Source organism: Neophocaena asiaeorientalis, unplaced genomic scaffold, assembly GCF_003031525.2.
Source record: "Neophocaena asiaeorientalis asiaeorientalis breed wild unplaced genomic scaffold, Neophocaena_asiaeorientalis_V1.1 scaffold24, whole genome shotgun sequence".
Lineage (NCBI taxonomy): Eukaryota > Metazoa > Chordata > Mammalia > Artiodactyla > Phocoenidae > Neophocaena > Neophocaena asiaeorientalis.
Window position 1 is genome coordinate 491,514 of NW_020185317.1, and position 23,416 is coordinate 514,929.

Genomic DNA, 23,416 nt, shown 5'->3' on the forward strand with positions numbered 1-23,416 from the left:
GGGTGACAGGACCCACGGGACCTAAAGGATGGATGCCCAGTCCCCCAGAAGTAGAGTTCTGGGAGCTGCCACGTGATTTAGCAGATACAGTCTGGAAAGTGCTTAGCAGAAGACTCCTCTCTGGCACAGTTCCACCAAATGAAAGGGTAGCTGGGGGAAAGTAGATACTCTAAAGTAAAAGAGATCCAGATGTTATGGACAATAGGATGTATAATAGAAAAAGTTTTAAGTTTGCATAGGCAGTATGAATTTTCAATTATTAGACAAATAGGTACAATCTCTTAGAAGAACCTTAGCTCTAGGTAATATACTGCTTTTTATTCATTTACAACATTTTAAATCATTAACTACAGGGTCCTGGTTTTTTTCCTTAGGAATATCCAGAGAAGTGTTATTAATTTCAGAAATTAGTCTACTATTTTCTGGACCATGATGATTATCTGGAAACACGTAGCACTTAAAGGAGAGATGGGTGAGCACTAGGAATGCTGGGAAAGTTATGCGACCTGAACTCCAAGAGCTGAGTGATGCCCATGGCCAGTCATAGTCTGAATGTAATTTAAACTCTATTTAAGTTTCTAGAATCCCTTAAAGCAGTATTACTCTGTGAGAGCAAAGCATTTTGAAGAACAGTGATAAAGCTCAGTAAATACTGTTTTTAAGAACACATTGGAAAATACATCTTTCTGCCTTACTGCTTTTCCTTCTTGTTCACCTTCTCTATTCACCCATCTTATATGTGATCAGGGCAAGAAGTGGATGCTTTTGGCCCTCTGTGTTTTACAAATGGTGGGACATAGAGCGGGGGCAGTGTGCATTTAAAGGGCTAAAATGCTGAGTGCTGACAAAAGAGCTGAATGGTGCTCTGTACAGTTTGTCAAAATATTGACTTAATCGTTTGTAAATGCTGTTGTGCACAGATCCTCCCCTTGTTCGTATATCTGGATAACTGAGGGTTATCAGTTTCATAGGAAACATATATTTTAAGCAGTTTTTAAAAATCATCCAAGAGATTAATTAACCATTGTGTCATCTTACGCAGGTGGAGGGGAAAACTTCCTTACTGTTTACCCTTGGAGAAAATATTAGAGGCAGAAAAGAAAAGTATTCCTGGGTGATATTTAGATACAATTAGAGAAAAATGAATTAGGAACACCAGGAGAGAATTCTGGGAGAGCTTTGTTTACATGAGTATGTGGATGAATAGTAAGTAATCAGAGTTTCAGGCACCTGGACAGGAGGCATAGCGTTGCATCAGTGTATGGGTAAATGGCATCCTCCTGGCCACATCCAATTGCTCTGAATTTTGTTGGATTCACAGTTTTGGTCTCTAGATTGTATTTAATAAAGACAGGTACTTTCCTGCTGAAATTATGACCACCATTTGTGCTGTTTCCATGCATTTGTTTAAACACTGGTATTTGCATTACACAGATATAATGCTAAATTTTAGGATTTAAAAAAATAAACAATTGGCAGTTCATTTTAATAAATTAATATATCCAAAAGGAAAAAAAGCACGTTAGTAGTATATCCAATTTAATGAGTAACTGATGAACAGTGGCGGGGGGAGGAATTCTTAAGAGTTGTTCCCTCTTGTGCAACTTGCAACTTGCAGATTTGGGGATTTACATGATCATGGACCAATTACAGATTATGGTCTGAGCATACCTGATTACTGTTCAGCTCTGTCCTCACACTGCTTTGCCCTCTCCTATTCCCAGTCGGTCTCATCTTTTGACAGTCTAATCACTTGGCTGCCTGTGCTAGTTGTACGTCCTGCCCGAACCAGTTCTCTGCCTTCCTTGCCTCACTGGGCAGCTCTGCTACTGTCTCTGGCCATGCCTCTTAACTCAGAGCTGTGGCATTCTGCATTCATATATTGTCTCTCAGGAGGCTGAGCTAAGGGGCATCCACTTGGAATATGCAGATTGGCCTGTCTCTTAAATGACCTGGCTGAATTATTTTAAGGTTAGGGATTATACTTTTAACATTATTTATTATAATACCTCAGACTTGTATAGTGGTTTACAGTTTACAAAGAATTTTTAGCTTTTTTAAAAAAATTCTTTTTAACAGTTTTGTGAAGTGGGTCAAGCAGGTCTTATCCATAATTTATAGATTGATGGGTAGAAATCAAATAATCTGATTCTTTCACTTTATAGATGGAGAAATTGAAGCCCAGATAAATTAAGTAACTTGTTTAAGATTCCATACTAGTAAAAGTTGAGACAGAGTCTCAAACATTTTTTTCTACTCTATGATCTAAGATTAGAATGGTAGGGACTGTTGTGTAGGTAGATGAATGTAAGTTCTGAAAGCTTGGTTAGTGGCAGAGTGGTGACATATCTTGGTATGTTATCTATTCGGCACAAGCATCACCCGAAATTAGAGGGTTTGGGGGCTTCTCTGAAACTGCATTATATTGTGTTTTGAGGGCAGACCTAGGAAGGCTGAAAAGATGCTCAGCTTTCTTCCAGGTGAAGATCACTTAGCAGGACCCTTCTCTGGGAGGTCCCTCAAGTATAAGAAAAGTGGTGACAGTGACAGTACTAGCGACTGTCTTTTGGCCCAGATGGATTTGCTCCGTTAAGCATCTGTATTGGACTCAGACGTGCCTTTTCCTCTCTGTATATAGGTCACTGTCCACACACCTGCAGGACAGTCTACTGAAGCATGATCTCCCCCACACTCTGGATTCTTTTTCTTTTTCCTTATTATTATTGTTGTTATTTTAGCTTGTATTTGCCTTAAAAATACCCATGTACTAACATACAGTGAGGAAACTACCCAGTAAAGTTTGCTTCTCTCTGAAGATTTGCAAACTCAACTAAGGGGATTTAGAGGATCCTTGCTATGCCTCTTCACTCTCATGGCTGATGGCGTGGTCGTCTGTGTGTCAGGATTATAAGTTAGTCTCTGAACATCTGTTTAATCTCTTTTTATGTAAAGCAGGTTTCCTTGTTTGTTTGCTTCTTCTTCCAGCCTTATTCCTCCTATCTCAGGACCAGGGAACAGATGTTGGACAGAGACCACTCAGCTGTAATGATGATCGACCGATTGGTTCTTAAACTCTTACTCTTGCGTTAGGCCATGGACCCCCTGCGCTGTGACCTTGTGGGCTGTGTAACCTCAACCACTGGTTGAGAGACATTCTGATGAGCCATACAAAATAAGAAAGCTCTGGTTCTTAAAGGTGGCATGGCACTGTTGAGAGCCTTCCAGGGAGGCAGCTTGAACTTGAATATGCACTGAGTGCCTTAAGAACCTGCTGTATCTTATTCTGAGGTGATTCATAGGCTGGCAGCTGGAGGTGGTTCAGGGCTGAAGCCCACTAAAATGTCATCAGCATAATGAATCTTGGTCTTTTTAGCATTAGGATAAGTGGAAAAAAATGGCCAGCTCAGCCCCTTCTGAAAAACTATTTTAGTTTTTTCTTTTTTGGCTCCAGTGTAATTGTGACTTAAGCCATTGCTGTACTTGGCTCCAGTGTAATTGTGACTTATCCCATTGCTGCTGTACTGGAGACAACAGGAAGCTGTTGAAAGGTGTTTTTCTCCCCAAAGGGTAGGAATAGGAATAGATTCCGGATGAACAGTCCACAGTGGACTCTTCCAGGATCCCAGGCTTATTGCCATATTTTTAGGACTTGTGTATTACTTATGTGGTGGGTTCAGATGAGTAGCTCTGGAAAACACAGGGGGGTGTTTATCATTTTTTGTGGTTGTGCACTTTTGTTATTAAAGCATCCTTTGAAATGAAGGTTTAAAAGAAGGTAATGAATCTGAAAAATACAATTAATCTTATAGAATTTCTACTCTGTTTAAAGCTAGGGGCTCTTATTCTCTAGAACCTAAAAGTTAGTTTGGAGAAAAAAATTCACACTTTTAATCTAGAAAGCTACTTCCTTAAAAATCGAATATTAAGGTCCAAACTATGCAGCTATTTGAGATTTTTTAAAACTTTTTATTCAAATATAATGTACATGCAGAAAAGAGCACATTCAGCCTGCTGAATTCTCCCAAACTGTGCCCACCTGGGCAATCAGCACCACATCTGTGGTCCCTGGGAGGCCACTTGTGCCCCGCTACCAGTCTCCAACCCCCACTCCTGAAGACCAAGGGGACCTACTGTCCTGACTCCCCAGAGCACAGACAAGTTTAACTTACTTTCGTACTTTATACAAATGGTATCATACTTCTTTGAGTGTTTAAATAAGGAAAAAATAATCCATTAAACACTGATTTCTGGCATCTATTACAAAGCTTTTTTTCCTTAAAAGTACCCTTAGTTTATTGTAACTTCATCATCTCACCATTTTGGTGAGGATACCACGGTTATTGTAATTTTTACAGTGGGTTTATAAACTTACTTCACAATATTCAGGTACTTCGTTTTCCTTAATCCATTTACAAGCAGGTCAGTTCCCTACCCTTAGTCCTCTCACCGCTTTGAGTTCCGTAGTAGACAGACAGTTCAGTGCTGGTTTCCCCTGATATGTGATTCATCCTGTCTAGACATTGACCTTCTTCCCAGTCTCAGCACTCACTGAGATGTGTTCACGTCTTCATCTAATCACCTGGGTGGCCCAGTGGAGACCAAGGTCTAGTTTGAGAGGAGCGAAAAAGAAGAGTGATGAGATGAAGAGGGGCCATAGTGATGACCCCTGCCCCCGCCTACATATATTGATTCTAAAAGTTGAAAATATCTAAGACCTGCCCGGCTCTACCTCCCTGCATCTGGAATAAATGCTGTGACAGTGGCTTGGCGTAGATTTTCATGCTAACTCTCTGACTTACCCTTAATGTCCAGCTATTTAAAGGGGGCTATTATATTTGAGTCTCAGGGTGTCTTAAGTGTACACTTGCTCCTGGATTTCAGTTTAGGGTATTTAGGCTGAAATTTAGTTTCTTGCGAGCCCGCACTTCATGACTTCTAAGACATCCAGCCTTAGCTCCATGGGTTTGTCCAGTAAGTTAGCTGCTGTCTTAAGTTCTTGTTAATTTACGTCAGTGTCCCTTAAATTTTAGTGTGTCTAGGAATCACCTGGGAAGTTTGTTAAAAATGTAGATAACTGAGTCCTGGCTTCAGATAGTCTGATTTTGAAGAGCTGGGCTGTGTCCTTGGCATCTGCATTTTTATTGATCCTCACAACGATTCTGACACATACTGTCAGAATCCCACACCTTGAGAAACATTCTCTAGATAATAGTTTTCAAACTTTATTATTGCTGTGAAGCTCTTTATGGAAGTGAAATCTTATGTGGAAGACTAATATGCACAACAGATAATGTTGGAGCTGCAGTGTTTAAAGTGGGGTTGGCAGGTGGTTCAGCAGCCCTACTCCTCAGAACCCCAAAGCCCCTGGCCCCAAAGGCTTAATTAACTTAGAATCTATTTTGGAAATTCTGGCCTAGACATAAGATGTTGCTAGGTCCTTCCTGAACCTAATGTGATAAAATGGGTGTCATTGCAGATTCATGTTATTTTAGAACTGAAAGGGACCTTAGCAATGTTTACCTCTGTCTTCTAATTTTTTAGGTAAAGAAACTGTGGGCCATAGAGGTATAGTAATTTGTTGAAGGTCATGTAGCAAAGGTATGACAAAGCCATGGCCAGATACAGGCCTTCTAGTTGCTAATCTAGTGCATTACACACACACAAACGCATTACACACACACACACACCCCCAACACATTGCTGTCAGTCTCGCTGCACACTGATCATGTACCCCAGTTTACAGCGTGGCAAGACAGGGAAGTAAATGCCAAGATCCTAGTCTTCTAACCCTGCCTGTGTGATTTTAGCATTGTCTGTGAAAGAAACTGATACCAGGCCATGTGTTCTCATATGCTTTCTTAACCAAGAACAAACCAGGCCTCATGTAAATACTTATAAAATATTAAAGCAACCATACCCTCACCCCCGTGAATAGCTAATGATAGATAATGATAGAGGACTGACCTTCCTACAGGCACCTCTGCTGTCTTGCCTGGATGGAAGGGTATTGACCGCTTGGGTAAGAGTAGTTATGTAGTTCACGAATAAGCCAATAGCATAACAGTCTTTCCCAGTTCAATGTCGAGTGTCCACTTGAAACCAGCAGTATAGCATTTCTCTTTATGGGGACTTAAGTAACAACCTCAATTTAAAGATATGATATTTGATAGGGAGAGTCTTAATGTGCATCCAACATCCCATATTCTTAGAAAGCAAATTTTTGGACCTTGTTTTTCCCATTGCATAGAAATGTCTTTATTGAGATACAAATGAAGGTTATTCCTGGCCTTTGTGGAAAGTGAATACAAGATCATGTTTTAAAATTTTTATTGGAGTATAGTTGATTTACAATGTTGCGTTAGTTTTAGGTGTACAGCAAAGTGAATCAGTTATATACATACATATATCTACTCTTTTTAGATTCTTTTCCCATTGCAGAGTATTGAGTAGGGTTCCCTGTGCTATACAGTAAGTCCTTATTAGTTATCTATTTTATATATAGTAGTGTGTTGATGTCAATCCCAACCTTCCAGTTTATCCCTCCCCCCGACCCCCCCCCCGGTAACCATAAGAAGAATCATTTTTTAATAGCTTTACATTATTTAAATTATTTATTCATTCATTACATGCTATGTGCAAGGCACAGTGGTGAATATATTTGGAGATACCCCCTCCTCCATTTTCCTACCTATGTGGCCTGCATACAGGTCACATTTCTTGGGGTAAATTCTTGTATACTTTATTCAAGGAAAAAGTTCCATCTTTGAAGATACTTTTCTAATATTCTTTTGTCAGAGAATGGAAAGTATGCAGCAGTGTGTTTTCTCTTCTGCTGTAACTGCCAGAAAACTTTGAGCCAAGTTGTAGTGACAACCTTATCTTGGGAGCTTGGCAGAATCTCTCTCTCTGCTTCCTTTAGTTGGTTTCTGTTCTGTTTTTATCCCTAATTGACCTATCCTACATATTTTTAAAAAATTGGAAGCTTCTGTAAACATTCTTGGGGGGGAAGGAATGGTCATTTGTTTCCATGTGCATTTGATCTGACATATAGTATGTGCTTGAATTATCCTGGCTCTAATGAGAGAGGAATGCAGCGGGAATACTTGTTCTCAGAATCTTTGAGATGGGAAAGTGTGCGAGGAGCAGAGCCAAACAATGGAATGGATCAAAGGTTTTAGAAGATGGTTCCTGAAAATGCCTTTATGTGCCTACTGTTTGTCAGCATATGTTAGGCTGAGCAGGAGGCCTTTTGGAAATGTCCTACTGATGGGATTGCAGCCGTGCTCAAATAATTCATTCTTGGCAGCCTGCTTCATTGTGAGTCCGCCTTACCTTGGAGCATGAGTGACACGGAGTTGTTTGCTGTCTGTGTGGTGCTTTTCCTCACAGAAAATTTTTCTTTCCCTTGCCATGTGTCATAAATTATGATCAGCTGAAATCAACAAAAAGATATCCTTCCACTCCCAGCTGAGGCAGTCTTCAGTGGTCTTCCGGTGCTGGCTGGGATCTACCGTGCAGGTTTTTGCAATCCTAAGGACTTAGTTGGAATACTTGTTCCGTTCACCTCCAGAGTAGATGCCATAGCTGGTCAGGAGCAAACATGCTTTCGTCCTGGTCTCTGGGATGAGACCCACGGCGTCTGCTGATAAGCTGTGTGATCACATGGAGAGTTTTGAAATTAACAGAGCTGCTCAAGAGAAAGGTGCTTATTAATTTCAAAACATATTTGTCCTAGAAATAGCAATGTATAAAGCACTTTCCTGGTTAAAGAATAGATCTCTGCTGTTTTCATATGTTCCTATGTAAATTAATATAAATTACCCTTCCCCATTGCAATCAATTTAAAAATTGTTGCCTTTTGTAAAGATCAGCTCACGCTCTGCTTATTTTTATAGGGGAATGGCCTTTTAGAGGTGGCCTCACAGAGGTGGGATGGCTGGCCCTGAAGACTACTGTGCTTGCTGTTTTTACTGAACATGCTCTTACATATTTGTTTACAAAGACTAACACATTTAATGAGATTGCTTAAACATAAAAGTAAATAATCTTTTAAAACATTGTATTTATTTAAGGTTGGAGACAAGTCATTAACCTTGCTCTGAAAATGTATTCCTCTTTGGGAAAGTGTAAATGGAAGTCTGTAGATAACGATACGGTTTGATGACTAGGCTAGCACTACCTTCTTCCGAAGACTACATCTACTAAAATTGTATGTAAATATACACGTAGAAATTTCCAGCTGTGAGTCTTTCATCTAGGTTGGAAAAAACACAGAAGAAATCAAGTTTGGGTGAAAATAAACATCAGTACCAATTTTGATGTGAATATCTAAAGTATTATGATACCAACTAGTAATTTTTAAAGTTGCTCATACGTGAAGGATGAGCATTGTGGGCGGATCTGGGAGGATCCCCTACATTCAGGGATTCTTTAAGGTGTTGGTTATGCATACAGGAGCTGTTTTACCACCTGGTCAAACAGATTCTGGAGGGGAGAATCTGGGGGGAGTGCTGGATTATGCACCCAGGTATACGTTATTAGCCCCAAAGTGTAGCCCAAAGTGTAGTCAGGGAGAAAACGTGCTGCTTGATGAACCACGTTAATGGCTTCAGCTGCCCCTCCTAATCCCTCTCTGTGCACTACTGCTGTTTAGACTGGGAGGCACGCATTGACAGCCATGGCAGGATCTTCTACGTGGATCACGTAAACAGAACCACGACTTGGCAGCGGCCCACAGCTCCCCCTGCCCCGCAGGTGCTGCAGAGGTCCAACTCCATACAGCAGATGGAGCAGCTGAACCGGCGGTGAGGATGGGCAGTTTTGTGGTTGGGCTAATTTTTACACAGTGCAAAATGGAAAACACGGTTGCCTCTTTCATCTCTGGGGGTCCTGTCATTAAGGTGGAGCTGTTGCTTCTCTCGATTCATAGACTTCATTGAATGTCTCTTGGTTAAAAATTAATAAGCGCACACATCCACAGCTTGCTTAGAAACTAGAGAGGAAATAAGTAATGAGATGACCCCTTTAGTCAACCCAAGGCATTGATTTTCAATAAAACAGAGCATATACACTTGTCATTTGAACCCAGATAGCTTTTTAAATATCTAGAATCTTCGTTCGTAATGCATCTTTATTAGTTACCTAAGCTTTTAAAAATCTGTCCTTCTTTTCCCAAAACTAATTGCTGTGGAACAAAAGTTGTTCTTTAACAATATAGGAATTTAGTTTCCTTTGGTTAAAGGCCACAATGTTTTTTTAAAGTTTTATTAATTTGTTAAGAAAATGTTCCACAGACTATGGACAGAAGAAATTAAATCCGATGGATTTACTTAACAGATGGCCCAGAAGGTCACGGGATGGAGGTTTGAGGAGGAAATGGTCAAGGCTGGGAAGATGGTGAAAACTTCTGAGCTCTGGTGGAGCAGTTGAGCCCTGTGTTTTAGAGGCTGCTGTGTTGTAACTCTAGGCTTCTGATTTTAGATACCAGAGTATCCGCAGAACCATGACTAATGAGAGGCCTGAGGAAAACACCAATGCGATTGATGTGGCAGGGGAGGAAGCCGACTTTCACCAAGCCAGTGCAGGTAAGAGCCTTTGGGTTGGTTTGTTTTGTAATCTCGCAAAAATAGAAAACAAGTAAGTAAGGATTTCCAAGAAATGAAGCTTTCTTTAAAAGGACTTTTGATCTTCATGAAGACCAGGTAATTCAACTCAAAAAGTCCAATTCACCAGACACCTCTTCTAATCCTCGACTTTTTATTAGTACTAAGAAAAGAATCACAAAACCAAACAGGATATAAATTACTTTAATCTCTGGATCTGTGGGTTAGTAGAAAAAGATGGAATCTGATTACTTATAAAATCTAAGGATGCATTAAAATGTTAATAGTGGGGACTTGCCTGTTGGCGCAGTGGTTAAGAATCCGCCAGCCAATGCAGGGGACACAGGTTCAAGCCCTGGTCCGGGAAGATCCCACATGCCACGGAGCAACTAAGCCCGTGCGCCATACCAACTGAGCCTGCACTCTAGAGCCCGCGAGCCACAACTACTGAATCCATGTGCCACAGCTACTGAAGCCCGTGCACCTAGAGTTAGTGCTCCACAACAAGAGAAGCCACCGCAATGAGAAGCCTGTGCACTGCAACGAAGAGTAGCCCCCGCTCGCCACAACTAGAGAAAGCCCACAGCAACAAAAACCCAAAGCAGCCAAAAATAAATAAATTTATTTTAAAAAATGTTAATAGTGACTAGATATATTATTGAATTCCATTTTAATGTGATGGAGAGCAATTGGGTTTTATGCGTGATTTACAGAAAAGTAAAAAGTGTTTGGGGGATTAAAATAATAACAAACGATATAGGTGTTGTTTTAAAATAAAGACGGAAGTGAGTAGATGTTTCCAGCATGTGCAGAGACCTCCCTGAAAGCCTCTGTGGTCTGCCCCGTCTAGATTTCCGACGGGAGAACGTCCCGCCCCACTCTACCTCCAGATCCAGGCTCACGTTGCTGTTACAGTCTCCCCCCGTGAAGTTCCTCATCAGCCCAGAGTTCTTCACTGTGCTGCATTCTAACCCTGTGAGTATCAAATCCGAGAGGATGTGAGGGAAAGAGCACCAGGCCAAAGGAAATTATCCTCGTTTACGTCATAACAGTAAGAATGAAAATAGCTAAGTTTACCGAGCACCACATGTGTTCCATGCTCAGTGTTAAGCACTACCCATGGCTTAACCCATTTAGCCCAAACAAACCTATGAGTTAGATAAAACTTCTATTTTTCCAGATGAAGAAACTGAGGCATAGAGAGCTTAAATAACATGCTCAAGGTTATACAGCTACTAAATGTGATAGCTGGGGTTGAAATCCCAGAGGTGCTGACTCCACAGTCTGTGCTCTTAATGGCCACCTTGTTTTGCGTGCGCAAGTATAACCAAATATCTGAGAATTGACAACAGGCGTTGGTCAGGTTGAGCTTTGAGATATTGGTACGGGCTCTGCAAAAGAAAGAATGAATATAAAGTGTATACATTGCTGTAATCTGAAAAAGTAAATCCACAAATAGAGGAATTTTTTAAAGATACATGAGGTTTGTATGGGAGATCAGGATTTTTGGGGGGGGGGGCTAGTGGGAGGAGGGGTAATGGTGATGTGTTTAAGGATGAAGTACATTTAAATTTCCCTCCTTTTACTAATATGTCTATTCTTTAGAAGCCCTCCCTCTGTAATTTTGCTAGAGGCCTAAAAATGTTAGCATCAGCTAAAAGAATCAACCTTTTGTTAACCAGAAGGTTATAAAAAACGTCAGCCTTTTAATCATTGTTTAAATAGAGAGAAATCATTTTGACTGTCTCCTTCACTTGTTTTCTTTCATTTCCCCCAGTCTTGACTTTTAACAAAAATTCTACCCCTTTCCTGATCTTGGTTCCTTAACCAAGAAACCCCTCGCTAGCTTCCAATCCCCAGCCCATTAAGTCCTCATGACCATCAGTTTCTCCAGCTCTATTCATGTGCCCCTTTCCCACATTTATTTTGGAATTACCATCTGGAATGGGAGGTTTTAATTTTCCTCAGGAAGTGTTAACCTCCTGGAGGCACCAGGGTATATGAAGTCCATGGGGTGACAGTGGAAAATGTTACATACCTGTTCTCTGGTCCTGGGCATGATATTTATCTCAGACATTTCTAGAAGGAAAGAGAAGTGTTCGAAAATATTATATAGTTTAAGCCAAAACTTGTGTTTTGGCGCACGCGTGCGTGTGTGTGTGAAGAAAAAAATTAGAGTGTGATAGGAAAGTTGGTTAGAAAGCATTTCTTTGTGATGTGAATCTTAAATTGTCTCACAGAATAAATAACAGACACTGGCTGGTTAAAAAAGAAAGGAGTAGGGGGGCCTTCTAGGTAGAGGGTATGCATGAGCAAAGACAGAAGTGAAAAACATGTCCTATGTGCATAGTGAGTTATTTTAATCATCCAATAAATATTACTTAAAACACGGTTTATGCTAGAAATTATGGTAGGTGCTGCAGACACAGTGGGCAATAAGATCAAGTTCTTATCCTAGAATGGGCAGAGAATGAAGGCTACCTTAGAAAGATGGTTCTAGAATACCTCTCTGAAGAAATAATTTTTGAGTTGGAAGTTGAAAGATGAGAAATCATCAACCATGGGAAAAGCCAGGGGAAGCTCATTTCAAGCAGTTGAAACAGGAAGTGCAGGGGCCCCAGGACTCAGAAGAGGGCAGAGGGGCTGCTGTGTAGTGATAGAAAAGGGGGTGGTGTGATACTACGTTGGAAAGTCAGTGAGATCCAGATCATAGGTCTGCCTATGGGACATGGCAGGGGATTTAGATTCTATTCTGAGCAGCGGGAAGCCATCATGCACTTAAGAGTGTGACATGCTTGGATCTGGAGAGCGTAGAAAGGCAAGGAAGGAAGCAGAGTGATGAGAACGGAGGATCTTCACGGTCCAAGGGAAAGGCAGTGATGGCTGGAATACTGGTGTTGGCGTGGAGATGGAGAGAAGTGCACAGGCTCAAGGGCTATTTTGAAGGTAGAGTCAACATGACTTGGTGAAAAACTGGCTGTTAGGGATGGGAAAAAGAACAAACGAGAAACACCTGTAGGGCTTTGGTCTGACACAGGAGTTCATCTTGCTGGGTCAGCTAACGCGCAAGTAAACAGCTCGAAACTGGACTAGGTGTGGAGGCATCAAGAAGGAGCTTCGTGTTTCTGCAAGGTGCTGGGGGTAACAGGGCGAGCAAGGCGGGCCCTGTCCCGCAAGTCTCTGAGGGCTGAGGGAGCGGCTTCCTGGAGGTTTTAATTAGGGGAAGGTTGTCTTAGCTGCACCTGGAGCGCTTTAGAATGGGGGCCGGGGGAGACCCTGGCCACAGACATCCAGCTGTATACAACCCATTCGTAGTGGCTGGAGCTGATAAGAGCCTAGACTAGGAGGTGAGGAAATAACGAGGAAGGATCCAGCATGAGAGAATCACAGGCAGAGAGTTGGCAGGCTTTGGTGGGTAAATAGAACAGAAACTGAAGAAGAGGACTCTTGAGAGGCTTGTTAAGGGAATGTAAGAACATTTTGAATTTAACCAGACAGATTATATGCCTTAGGAAAAATAGACTGTTGGGAAGAGTAGCAGTCAGCATAGTCCAATCACCAGGAGCTGTTGGCGAGGCTATTAGTATGCACATATTTATTGATCAGTTAACATACTGATCATTATCTCATGGGTTATAGGTTTATCTTGGAAGAGAGAGGACTTGGGAGAAGGCTGTTCTCAGATTTCATGCAAGAGGCATTCAGTGTAGCAACAGTTGTTGATTCCCTACTGTATACCAGGCACTAAGTCCTAGAGATACAAAACTGACAGCAACTGTGGGCTCTGGAGCCCCAGACTTGAAAACACATTCCAATGCAGTGAGCAGAGTTGTAAGTGCGGTGATGGAAGGTTGTAGAAGATATCCTGCTGGGGTGCGTGATTAACTCTGGGGAGAAGGCATATGGGAGGAGCCGTGGCTGGGTTGGCGTTTGGGATAGGTTTTAAAGACTGAGTAGGTTTTAAAGACTGATAGGTTTTAAAGATTGAATAGGAACTTGCCCTAGATGGGCCAGAGCTCTCTAGGTAGAAGGAGCAGCATTTACAGAACAAGAGATCCATGAAGTTGCAGGGCTGTCTTAGTAATTACTATAGAAGTACTGAAACCAAATTACTAGTACAGCAGTTTGGTGTTGCTGGTGTGCGGAGACCATGGGACACTAGTGAAAGTCAGATCTGAGCCTGGAAAGGTAAGCAGAAGCCAGATTACAGGAACCTAAACTCGTGTATGCGACAATTCTAGGAGATCGTAGGCTTTCATACAATGGGATAACATTCAGAGTTGTCAGTCTAAAACAGAAAGTGTCATGCTGTGGTGGGAAAAGCTTTGGACTTGAGGTCAGGTAACATGAGTTTTCCTTTGTTCATTTGTTCATGCATTCATTCAACCAATAATTATTAAAAGCCTATGATTTGCCTAGTACATTCGAGACTCTCAGGATACAGTGGAATAAAGATCAACTAGTGAACAAGAAAAGATAATGCAGACGGTAAAATGTGTCGTGAGGCAACTGAAACAGTACAGGTGACTGGGCTAGGGTGACTTGGGGCCAAGGTACTGCAGATGCTGGTTTAGATCAGGTGGATGGCAAGGCCTCTCCAAGGAGTCATATTCAAGCTGTTGTACAATGTCAAGAAGCCAGAAAGGCAAAGGTCTTGGAGAAGAACTTTCCTTGCCAAGGAAGAGCAAAGGCTTGAGGACAGGAATGAGTTTGATGTGGTACATAGTACGGTCAGAGAGGTGAGCAGGGCTTCAAAATGTAGGGCTTGTGTGATCTGGCAAGGAGTTTGGGCTTCATTCTAAATGGGCTTTATTCTAAAAGGGGTTCCTGTGGGGGTGTAGTTTTGATTTTTTTTAAGTTTCTTCTACCTACTGTGTTGAGAATGGGTTTTAAAAGGCAAGATTGGCATCATGGAAGCAAGTGAAAAGGCGCTGTGGTGAGACATGGAAGGGACTTGGACTAGTGCCGCAGCAGTGGAGATGGTGACAGGTGGATGAATGTGGCACATATCTTGGAGGGAGAGCTGACATTCTTCACACTCTTTTGTCAGTGAGGCCAGCACCTTCTTTGTTTAGCTAGATAATAGTGTTTGAATATTGGACTTATTTTTCTTCATTGTGTGTGTGTGCACGCACATGCGCTATTTGCAATGTAATGGCACAATTTGAACTTTAATCTGTATTATTAGCATTTTATTTTCTTTACCAGTTTCTTAAGTCTAGAACTTATTATTTAGAAAAAGTCAGTAGGCTTTTTCTGGAAAGGGCCAGAGTGTAAATATTTTCAGCGTTTGGGCCAAGGACAACATGTAAATGAATGGATGTGGTTGTATTCCAATAAAACTTGGTTAGCAAACACAGCCAGTCAGCCCATGAGTCTATAGTTTACTCACTCTTAGTCTAGACAGCCCATAAAACAATATCAAGGCCTGATTTGCATTTACCGATTTCTTCAGTGTTAATATTCCCACTGTGGCCAATTTCAAGCTACCATCTTTTTACGGTGTGCGATTTGTGATTTCTTTTTGTTGAAGTATAGTTGGTTTACAACATTACATTAGATTCAGGGGTACAGCGTAGTGATTCAATATTTTTATAGATTATACTCCATTTCAAGTTATTACAAAATAATGGCTATTTCCCTGTGCTGTGTAATATATCCTTGTTGGTTATCTATTTTATACATAGTGGTTTGTATCTCTTAATACCCTATTCCTATCTTGCCCCTCCCCCTCCCTTCTCCCCACTGGTAACCACTAGTTTGTTTTCTATATCTGTGAGTCTGTTTTGTTATATATATTTGGTGTTTTTTTTTTTTTTTGCGGTACGCAGGCCTCTCACCGCCGCGGCCCTTCCTGCTGCGGAGCACAGGCTCCAGACGCGCAGGCCCAGCAGCCATGGCCCACAGTCCCAGCCGCTCTGCGGCACGTGGGATCCTCCACGACCTGGGCACGAACCCGTGCCCCCCCCGCATTGGCAGGCAGACTCCCAACCACTGCGCCACGAGGGAAGCCCTGTTTTATTTTTTGATTTCACATATAAGTGATAACATCCAGTATTTGTCTTTCTCTGTCTGACTTATTTCAGTAAGCATAATACTCCCTAGTTCCATACACATTGTTGCAAATGGCAGAATTTCATTATTTATTATGGCTGAGTAATATTCCATTGTGTCTTCTTTAACTATTCATCTGTTGATGGACACTTGAGTTGCTTCCATATCTTGGCTATTGTAAACAATGCTGCTATGAACATTGGGGTGCATGTATCTTTTCGAAGTAATGTTTTTGGGTTTTTTCGGATATATACCCAGGAGTGGAATTGCTGGATCAAATGATAGTTCTATTTTTAGTTTTTTGAGGAACCAGCATACTGTTTTCCATAGTGGGTGCACCAATTTACATTCCCACCAACAGAGTACAACAGTTCCCTTCTCTCCACATCCTCACCAATATTTGTTATTTGTAGACTTTTTGATGATAGCCACTCTGACGGGTGTGAGGTAATATCTCATTGTGCTTTTGACTTGCATTTCTCTGATGATTAGTGATGTTGAGCATCCTTTCTTGTGCCTGTTAGCTATCTGTATGTATTCTTTGGAAAAATGTTTTTGAGTCTTCTTCCCAATTTTTAATTGGGTTGTTCGTTTTTTTGATATTGAGTTATATAAGCTGTTTATATATTTTGGATATTAATCCCTTGTTAGTCATATTATTTGTAAATATTTTGTCCCATTTAGTAGGTTGTCTTTTGTTTTGTTGATGGTTTCCTTTGCTGTGCAAAAGTTTTTAAGCTTAATTAGGTCCCATTTGTTTATTTTTGCTTTTATTTCTTTTGCCTTAGGAGACAGATCCAAAAAATATATATTACCATGATTTATGTGAAAGAGTGTTTTGCCTATGTTCTCTTCTAGGAGTTTTATGGTTTCAAGTCTTACATTTAAGTCTTTAATCCATTTTGAGTTTATTTTTGTATGTGGTATGAGGAAATGTTCTAATCTCATTCTTTTACATGCAGCTGTCAAGTTTTCCCAGCACCACTTATTAAAGAGACTGTCTTTTCTCCATTGCATATTCTTGCCTCCTTTGTCATAGATTAATTGACCCAAGGTGGGTGGGTTTATTTCTGGGCTCTCTATTCTGTTCCATTGCTCTGTGTGTCTGTTTTTGTGCCAGTGCCAGTCTGTTTTGATTACTGTAGCTTTGTGTATAGTCTGAAGTCAGGGAGCATGATACCTCCAGCTTTGTTCTTTTTTCTCAAGATTGCTTTGGCAATTCGTGGTCTTTTGTGGTTCCATATAAATTTTAGGGTTTTTTGTTCTAGTTCTATGAAAAATGTCATGGGTATTTCATAGGGATTGCATTAAATCTGTAGATTGCTTTGGGTAGCATGGACATTTTAACAATATTAATTCTTCCAATCCAAGGATGCAGAAGATCTTTCCATTTCTATGTATTTTCAGTTTCCTTCATCAATCTTTCATAGTTTTCAGAGTGTAAGTCTTTCACCTTCTTGGTTAAGTTTATTCTTAGGTATTTTATTCTTTTTCACGTGATTTTAAACAGATTTTTTTTTTTTGCTTTCTTTTTCTGTTAGTTCATTATTAGCGTATAGAAAAGCAACAGATTTCTGTATTTTAATCTTGTATCATACAACTTTGCTGAATTCATTTATTAGTTCTAATAGTTTTTTGGTGGATACCTAATCATATTTATTGAAAAGAACAAAATTAAGTAGATATATAGGTGGCATAACTCTAAAGGAAAACTTGAGGAACAAAATATTGGGATTTTTTTTTTCTGTTTTTGCGTGGTTGTTGCTTTAAGATATATTCTACTGCCCTCTTCTGGTTGTGATCAGATTGCTTCCAAAATTGTCTTGATAAACCATTTCTCCTGATAATTCAAGATTTAATTATTAGTGTCATGTCTTTTATAGTTGGTATGACTGTGTTTGTCTAATAATTGTCATACATAAATACATTTCATTATATGCAACTGAATAATGTTTCCAACATACATGCCAAATAATTATTACTTTGGCTTTTAATAAACTCTCTAGAAATACATTAATTCCATCTTATACACTCCTCACTACTTAATGAAGAAAAATATTGCTCCAAAATACTTAAATATATTCTTATAATACAGAAATTCCCGCTATTGCAAGGTAGATGAGTTGATAGTTTAGTTTTGTCAATAAGTTCAGTTTTCCCTCCATTTTACTCTTTAGCTAGATGAGAAAAATGTAACATCCCTTATGATTAAAAATATTGTGAAACACCTGCTTAAGACAAGACTGTTTCCATATCCCAGCATATATCTTATGAAAACAATGTTACTTGATGTGGTTCATGATAAATTTTGTTTAGTGAATAATATATACAGATGCTCATATCTGCTCCCTTGTGAGCCTTTGTATACATTTGCTATGGAGGCAGTGATGATATTTTCCAAGCATGAAATCAGAATACCTGTTCTTGATGAAGGATTTCTGGAATATGATAGATTTTCTTTAGCAGTAATGTATCAATACTTACCTGTGTTATTGAAAAGAACAGATTTAGAGTAAATCAAGACTGGGCCAGGTAATCCTGGGCATATGATCACCATAACACTTAAAAAAAAGATCTGCCAAAAAAAGAGGTTTGATTATTACTTGCATTGATTGCAATTAATTGATCGATAAGTTGATTGATTGATAAGAACTGAGTGTTCACATACAATTTTCTTATTCTGTTGCCGAATGGCAGTAACGTTCCCCTCGGCTCATCTCAATATTTTTCACTTCTAACACCTCAAGCACTTAACCAAACAAAACATGTCAAGCTCTAAGGAGTGTTATTTTAACAAAATTCCACAAAGAAATTCAGTTCATAATCAGTTGATCATTCATCCAGCCATGGAGTGTTTCTTTCTTTACTAGGGAGATAAGACAAGAAACAACTAAAAGGATTGGGAAAGGGAGTTTTGGATTAGAGAAGGGATGGTCAAAATGGACATCTTAAATCACATCAAAGGACAAGAAAACTTTACACCCTGCAGGGTTCATTTAAAGGGGCTCTGTCTACTGTTAACAGTTGCCAACTTGCCTTACTGCTTGTGAGTCCACATGCAGCAGCTTCCCAGGTGAGATCGTTCCTGTGCATTATAATGAGACTGCTATGAAATAGGTCCATTTGCCCTTTCCTAATCTACTTTTGTTTCAGGTAGAAGATCAGATCCGTTTACTGCATATTTTCCCTGTAAGACCAAAACAAAACAACAACTCAAACACAGAAAAGGATCCCTTTCCAATTAGACCCACTGAACCCCAGAGGGCGAATAAAGATGCCTGAAGACGAAGCTCTTTCAACCTAATCCCACCTGTTTAGTATTTCTCTTTGGACTGTTCTCAGTCTTAGCTCTGCTAGTTCTATCAGTGTGTTTCAGTATTTTCACTGCTACTGTGGCCTCTGTTTCCCAAGCTCTACTTTCTGCCTCCAGTGAACCCCTTCCTCCCACCTCCCCCTATAATTTTCCTTCTCTATCCCTTTGAGTGATCAGGCTGTGCTCATCTCTGTATCCTCAGGGTCTAGCACAGGGCTTAGCACATAATTAGTGAGAGGTTATGAGACGCTTCTTCCCTTAACAGAAAGTGGGATGCTCCCCCAAGATCTTCAACGACTGAAAGTGGAAGACAGTTTTAGTACTATAATTCATCTGTTAGAATGTAGTTATGATAGGTATAATCCCTTATATATTCTTGTACTTACTTCCACTCTATATTTTTACAGTGATTTTTACCTCTTCAAAGCACTTTTACATCCTTTGTTCCACTGGATTTCAATCCCACATGCCTATGAAGAAATCAGGGCAGTTGCTATTATCCTGTCTTATAGTTGAGCAAATTGAGGCAGAGAGTAAATTACTTTCTTTGTCTCTGTCCATGAGCTGTGACTAGAATCCTCACCATAGTTCTGTATGAACTGGAGTATAAATATCTTTTCTGAACAAAATTACTCAGAAAGGATATTTATATTTCAGATCATATATATGTATCTATATATACAAAATATACATTTTAAAACAATACTATACATATTGAATAAACATAAAATATATATTTAAAAGTAGAGTAAACAGATGTATATATAAGCATAGACTTGTATAAATGTTATACATACGTATGAACATGTATAAATAAACATATACATGTAAATAAGTATGTATGTAGTTTCTTATAGACATGTAGCAGTCCAGAGGGATGTTCCTGTTTGCCTTATGTGTTTTCAGTAGACCCTAGTAGTCATGTGCATATTATTCAGACTTGAAAAAGCTGTGGTTCTAAAGGTTGTTTGCTGGTTACTGATGAGAGAAATCTTCCTTACACTTAATTTACTTTGGTAGATGCTTTTTGCAAAGAGCAGTTGAACTTGGCACTGTATTACACGTCTCATTGAGTGGAGAGGAGGAAGATGAAAGGACATAATTAATTATAAGACCAGCCTTAAGACTCCTGTGCTCAAAGAGCTGTCCAACCCCAGGGAGTTGCTTCGTGCCTGAGGCTGGAGTGGGTTACTTCACCTAATCACCACTGCTTGCCCTAATAAAGTTCTGCTGCTTTTCTTTAGCAGAGTGAGGAGCATTTCTGGTGCTCTAAATAAAGAATCAGGATGTGGCCTCTTATTTTAATGGGCGGAAGGAGAAGGAAGGGTAACAGGACATACACCTATTTAGAAGACAGCTAATGAAATGATTTATCTGACAGAATTATCCCGCAATAATTTGTCCCCAAGGAGACTTATTAGGAAGTATGACTTGAACGTTCGTTACCATCGCCATCACAGAAGCTAGTGTGGTCTCTGGCCTCTATGCTTGTAATGGCTTCTGTGAAAATATATCAGCACCATGGAGCCAAATGCAGAAAACAGATGCCTTGCTGATTGGACGTAAGACTCCAAGGAAGGGTCAGCCACAGGCTAAACTGTGAGTTAGCTAACGTTTGTCTCTGACACCCTCCAACTTCTTTTATTAGTCTCCTTCTCTGCTTTCATGGTATCATTTTCTTCTTCTCTCGTGCTCTCTAATTGCCCAGAGCCCCTGCATGGGCCTGCCTGCTTTGGTAGTGCTCTGTGCTCTGAAACTCATAATTTCTCACAGCCATCAAACCTCCTCTCATTTAGACTGTCAGGTTGAAATGTGACCTCAAAATATTTTCTACTCAGGTTTACTAAGGAACTAGTACACTAATATTTGAGGACTGTTTAATGTGGCTGGCCTTCCCTCCCTCCCTCCCTCCCTCCCTCCCTCCCTTCCTTCCTCCCTTCCTTCCATTTTGATAGAGGAAAAATATTCTAATGCAAAGCAAAAAGTATATAATGACAGCAAATTAATCAGAATAACGGTAGAAAAGTTACTTTATGTAGTTTAGGTTATACATCAATAACGGTGACCAAAAAATCTCAGTGGCTTAAGCCAGCAAAGGTTTGTTTCTCATTCCAAATTGGGTTGTCAGGGTTCTCTGATCCCTGTAGTCCTTCAGAGACCCAGGAACCCAGACTGGGAAGCAGCCACCATTTCAAACATGGCCGGTTGCTGTGCTCACTGTACCAAAGAAAAGAAAGCTCTAGAGGGACTCCCATCGGCAATAAATGCTTTGACCTGGACATGACACATCCTGAGGGACCCTGGAAAGACAGGAGCATTGTTGACTGTCCTCATACTCATTTATCTTTTATCCTCAATAACCAGCACAGTAAATGTTTATTAAAGTGAAATGATTTCCAGGGATTCTGGTTTCTTGTGGGTTTGCCTTGGTCTGTCTAAAAGGAAATAAATAACAGAACCCATGAAGTAAAGCCTGAAGGCCTCCAGACTTAGTCTGGTGTCCCTGGGACACTAAAGATAAGAGGAATCCAAAGCCCTTTGAATCTATGTGAGAAGAATAGCATTCCAGGAGAGATCATTCACGGTTGGTCAATTTCATGAATATCACGTTTCTTCTGATGACTTAAGGAAATAGCTCTATACAGTTATTCCTTTTCTACTGCTTGGCACATGGTATTGTGCATTGAATATTTGTTGCCTGACTCATACGCAGACAGCCCATGGTCCTTTTTTGGCCTCTTTAAGTATCATGAGATACTTTTACAAAACAATCACTTTTTTGTACGTGCTGGTATAATGGAATTTTATTAAATGTGTATTTCAATCATGTAAATTTAGCCATATATATGTGTATTTGTCTGTGTGTGTGTGTGTGTGTGTGTGTACACACACAGGAAAAAGAGAGGGAGAAAGAAAAAAAAAATACTGAGTTATACAGTCCAGGTAGTTCTGCCTGCCATTCCATTTACTGAGATTATGCCTCCAAGCAGGAGTGAGATGAAAAACTCCAGTCTACTCTGGTCTCAGATAAATATGACTCTCAGTGAGAACAACTCAGCCCATTGCATGTACTTCTAATATTCAAATATATGGCCAAGCATTTTTTCATACAACTTGGCTCCTAAATGTACGCCAGCTGCTTCATTGGCACTCACCCATAGAGCCAATGATCTGTTCCTGTGCCAGAGGAAACACTGGCTGTACTGGGGCTCACTGTGAGGTGGTATGTTTGTCTCCAGCATGGTGTGATTTCGACTGTGTGGGTTTTGCCTAAAACCAACTTTAGGATCTTACATCACGTGTAGAATGAGACTCGACAGCATTCTCGTTCCTTAGAAAACTAGAATCATTAGTGAAGACTCCCTGATTTTCTGTAGTCTATTTTATTTTGATCAAAATTATTTTGCTTTATCTGCTGTTTTCCATGTGTGGGTCTTGAGTTACATTGAAACCTGTACACTATTCCAAAGATTAAATATGCCCATGGGAGTATATATGTTACTTTTGCATGTCCCAAAGCACATTAACATTGTTTTTCCATCCTCTCCAGAGTGCCTACCGCATGTTTACAAACAACACGTGTTTGAAGCACATGATCACCAAAGTCCGGCGGGACACCCACCACTTTGAACGCTACCAGCATAACCGGGACCTTGTGGGATTCCTCAACATGTTTGCAAACAAACAACTGGAGCTGCCGAGGGGCTGGGAAATGAAACATGATCATCAGGGCAAGGTAACTTGCGGGAGTTGCCATGGGGAAGCCTCCGTGTGACTGTGGGCTGCTTGTGGCTTTGGCACTGGGCCCTACCCTTCAAGTGAGGGCTAAAAGCCCTGCGTGACCTGGTTCAAGGGAAACCTGGACAAGCAGGTTGTTTGATACCATAAACCATTGCTACACTTTTCTGAAGTAGTGTATGCGGTGGATGGCACTTGTTGGGCAAAACCCTCACTTCCCCTGGATTTTCTTTGAATTGTAATCTCTCACCATTTTCTACTGATTAGAGAAAAGGTTTCTTAGGCAACAACACTTCCTTCTTCTAGCCATACAGCTTGTGCTGTGGGTAGTTGAATACAAGTTGCGGCATTGTTTGGAGAAAGTGGCTAGGAGGTTGCTAAGCAACAGTGCAAGGTGTGTCTGTGACACCGTCAGGGTTTGGGCCTCAGTCTTGTTGATTCAGAACCCTGGTTTTGTTAGCACATTAAAGCAAGATTCACAGATTGATGAATTTATGATGAGAAATACGTAACTCTCACACAGGCCGGGTAACCACATCGGTACTTCCTTCTTCGACAGATGAACCAGAAAGCTGACTTGTAATCAGGAGGTTGTTATATAAGTAAGAAATCAGAATGAGAAAGTTAGTAATTCTTATAAGGTGTTTCTCAGCTAAGACTTTATTTATTAACTCTCGTTCAGCACCTACTATGAGCCATGAACTGTTTA

The 23,416-nt window shown here is 40.4% G+C and overlaps 1 protein-coding gene across 2 annotated transcripts in view; it reads left to right on the forward strand.

Annotated features, from left to right (window-relative positions):
• HECW2 (HECT, C2 and WW domain containing E3 ubiquitin protein ligase 2) overlaps nt 1-23,416 on the forward strand; it is a 258,616-nt gene that overhangs the window by 112,614 nt on the left and 122,586 nt on the right. For both annotated transcript variants that reach the window (XM_024733635.1, XM_024733636.1), the window contains exons 10-13: nt 8,654-8,804; nt 9,481-9,584; nt 10,453-10,577; nt 22,520-22,705. In XM_024733635.1, coding sequence (XP_024589403.1) covers nt 8,654-8,804; nt 9,481-9,584; nt 10,453-10,577; nt 22,520-22,705 — 566 coding nt within the window. The remainder of the gene's footprint in view (nt 1-8,653; nt 8,805-9,480; nt 9,585-10,452; nt 10,578-22,519; nt 22,706-23,416) is intronic.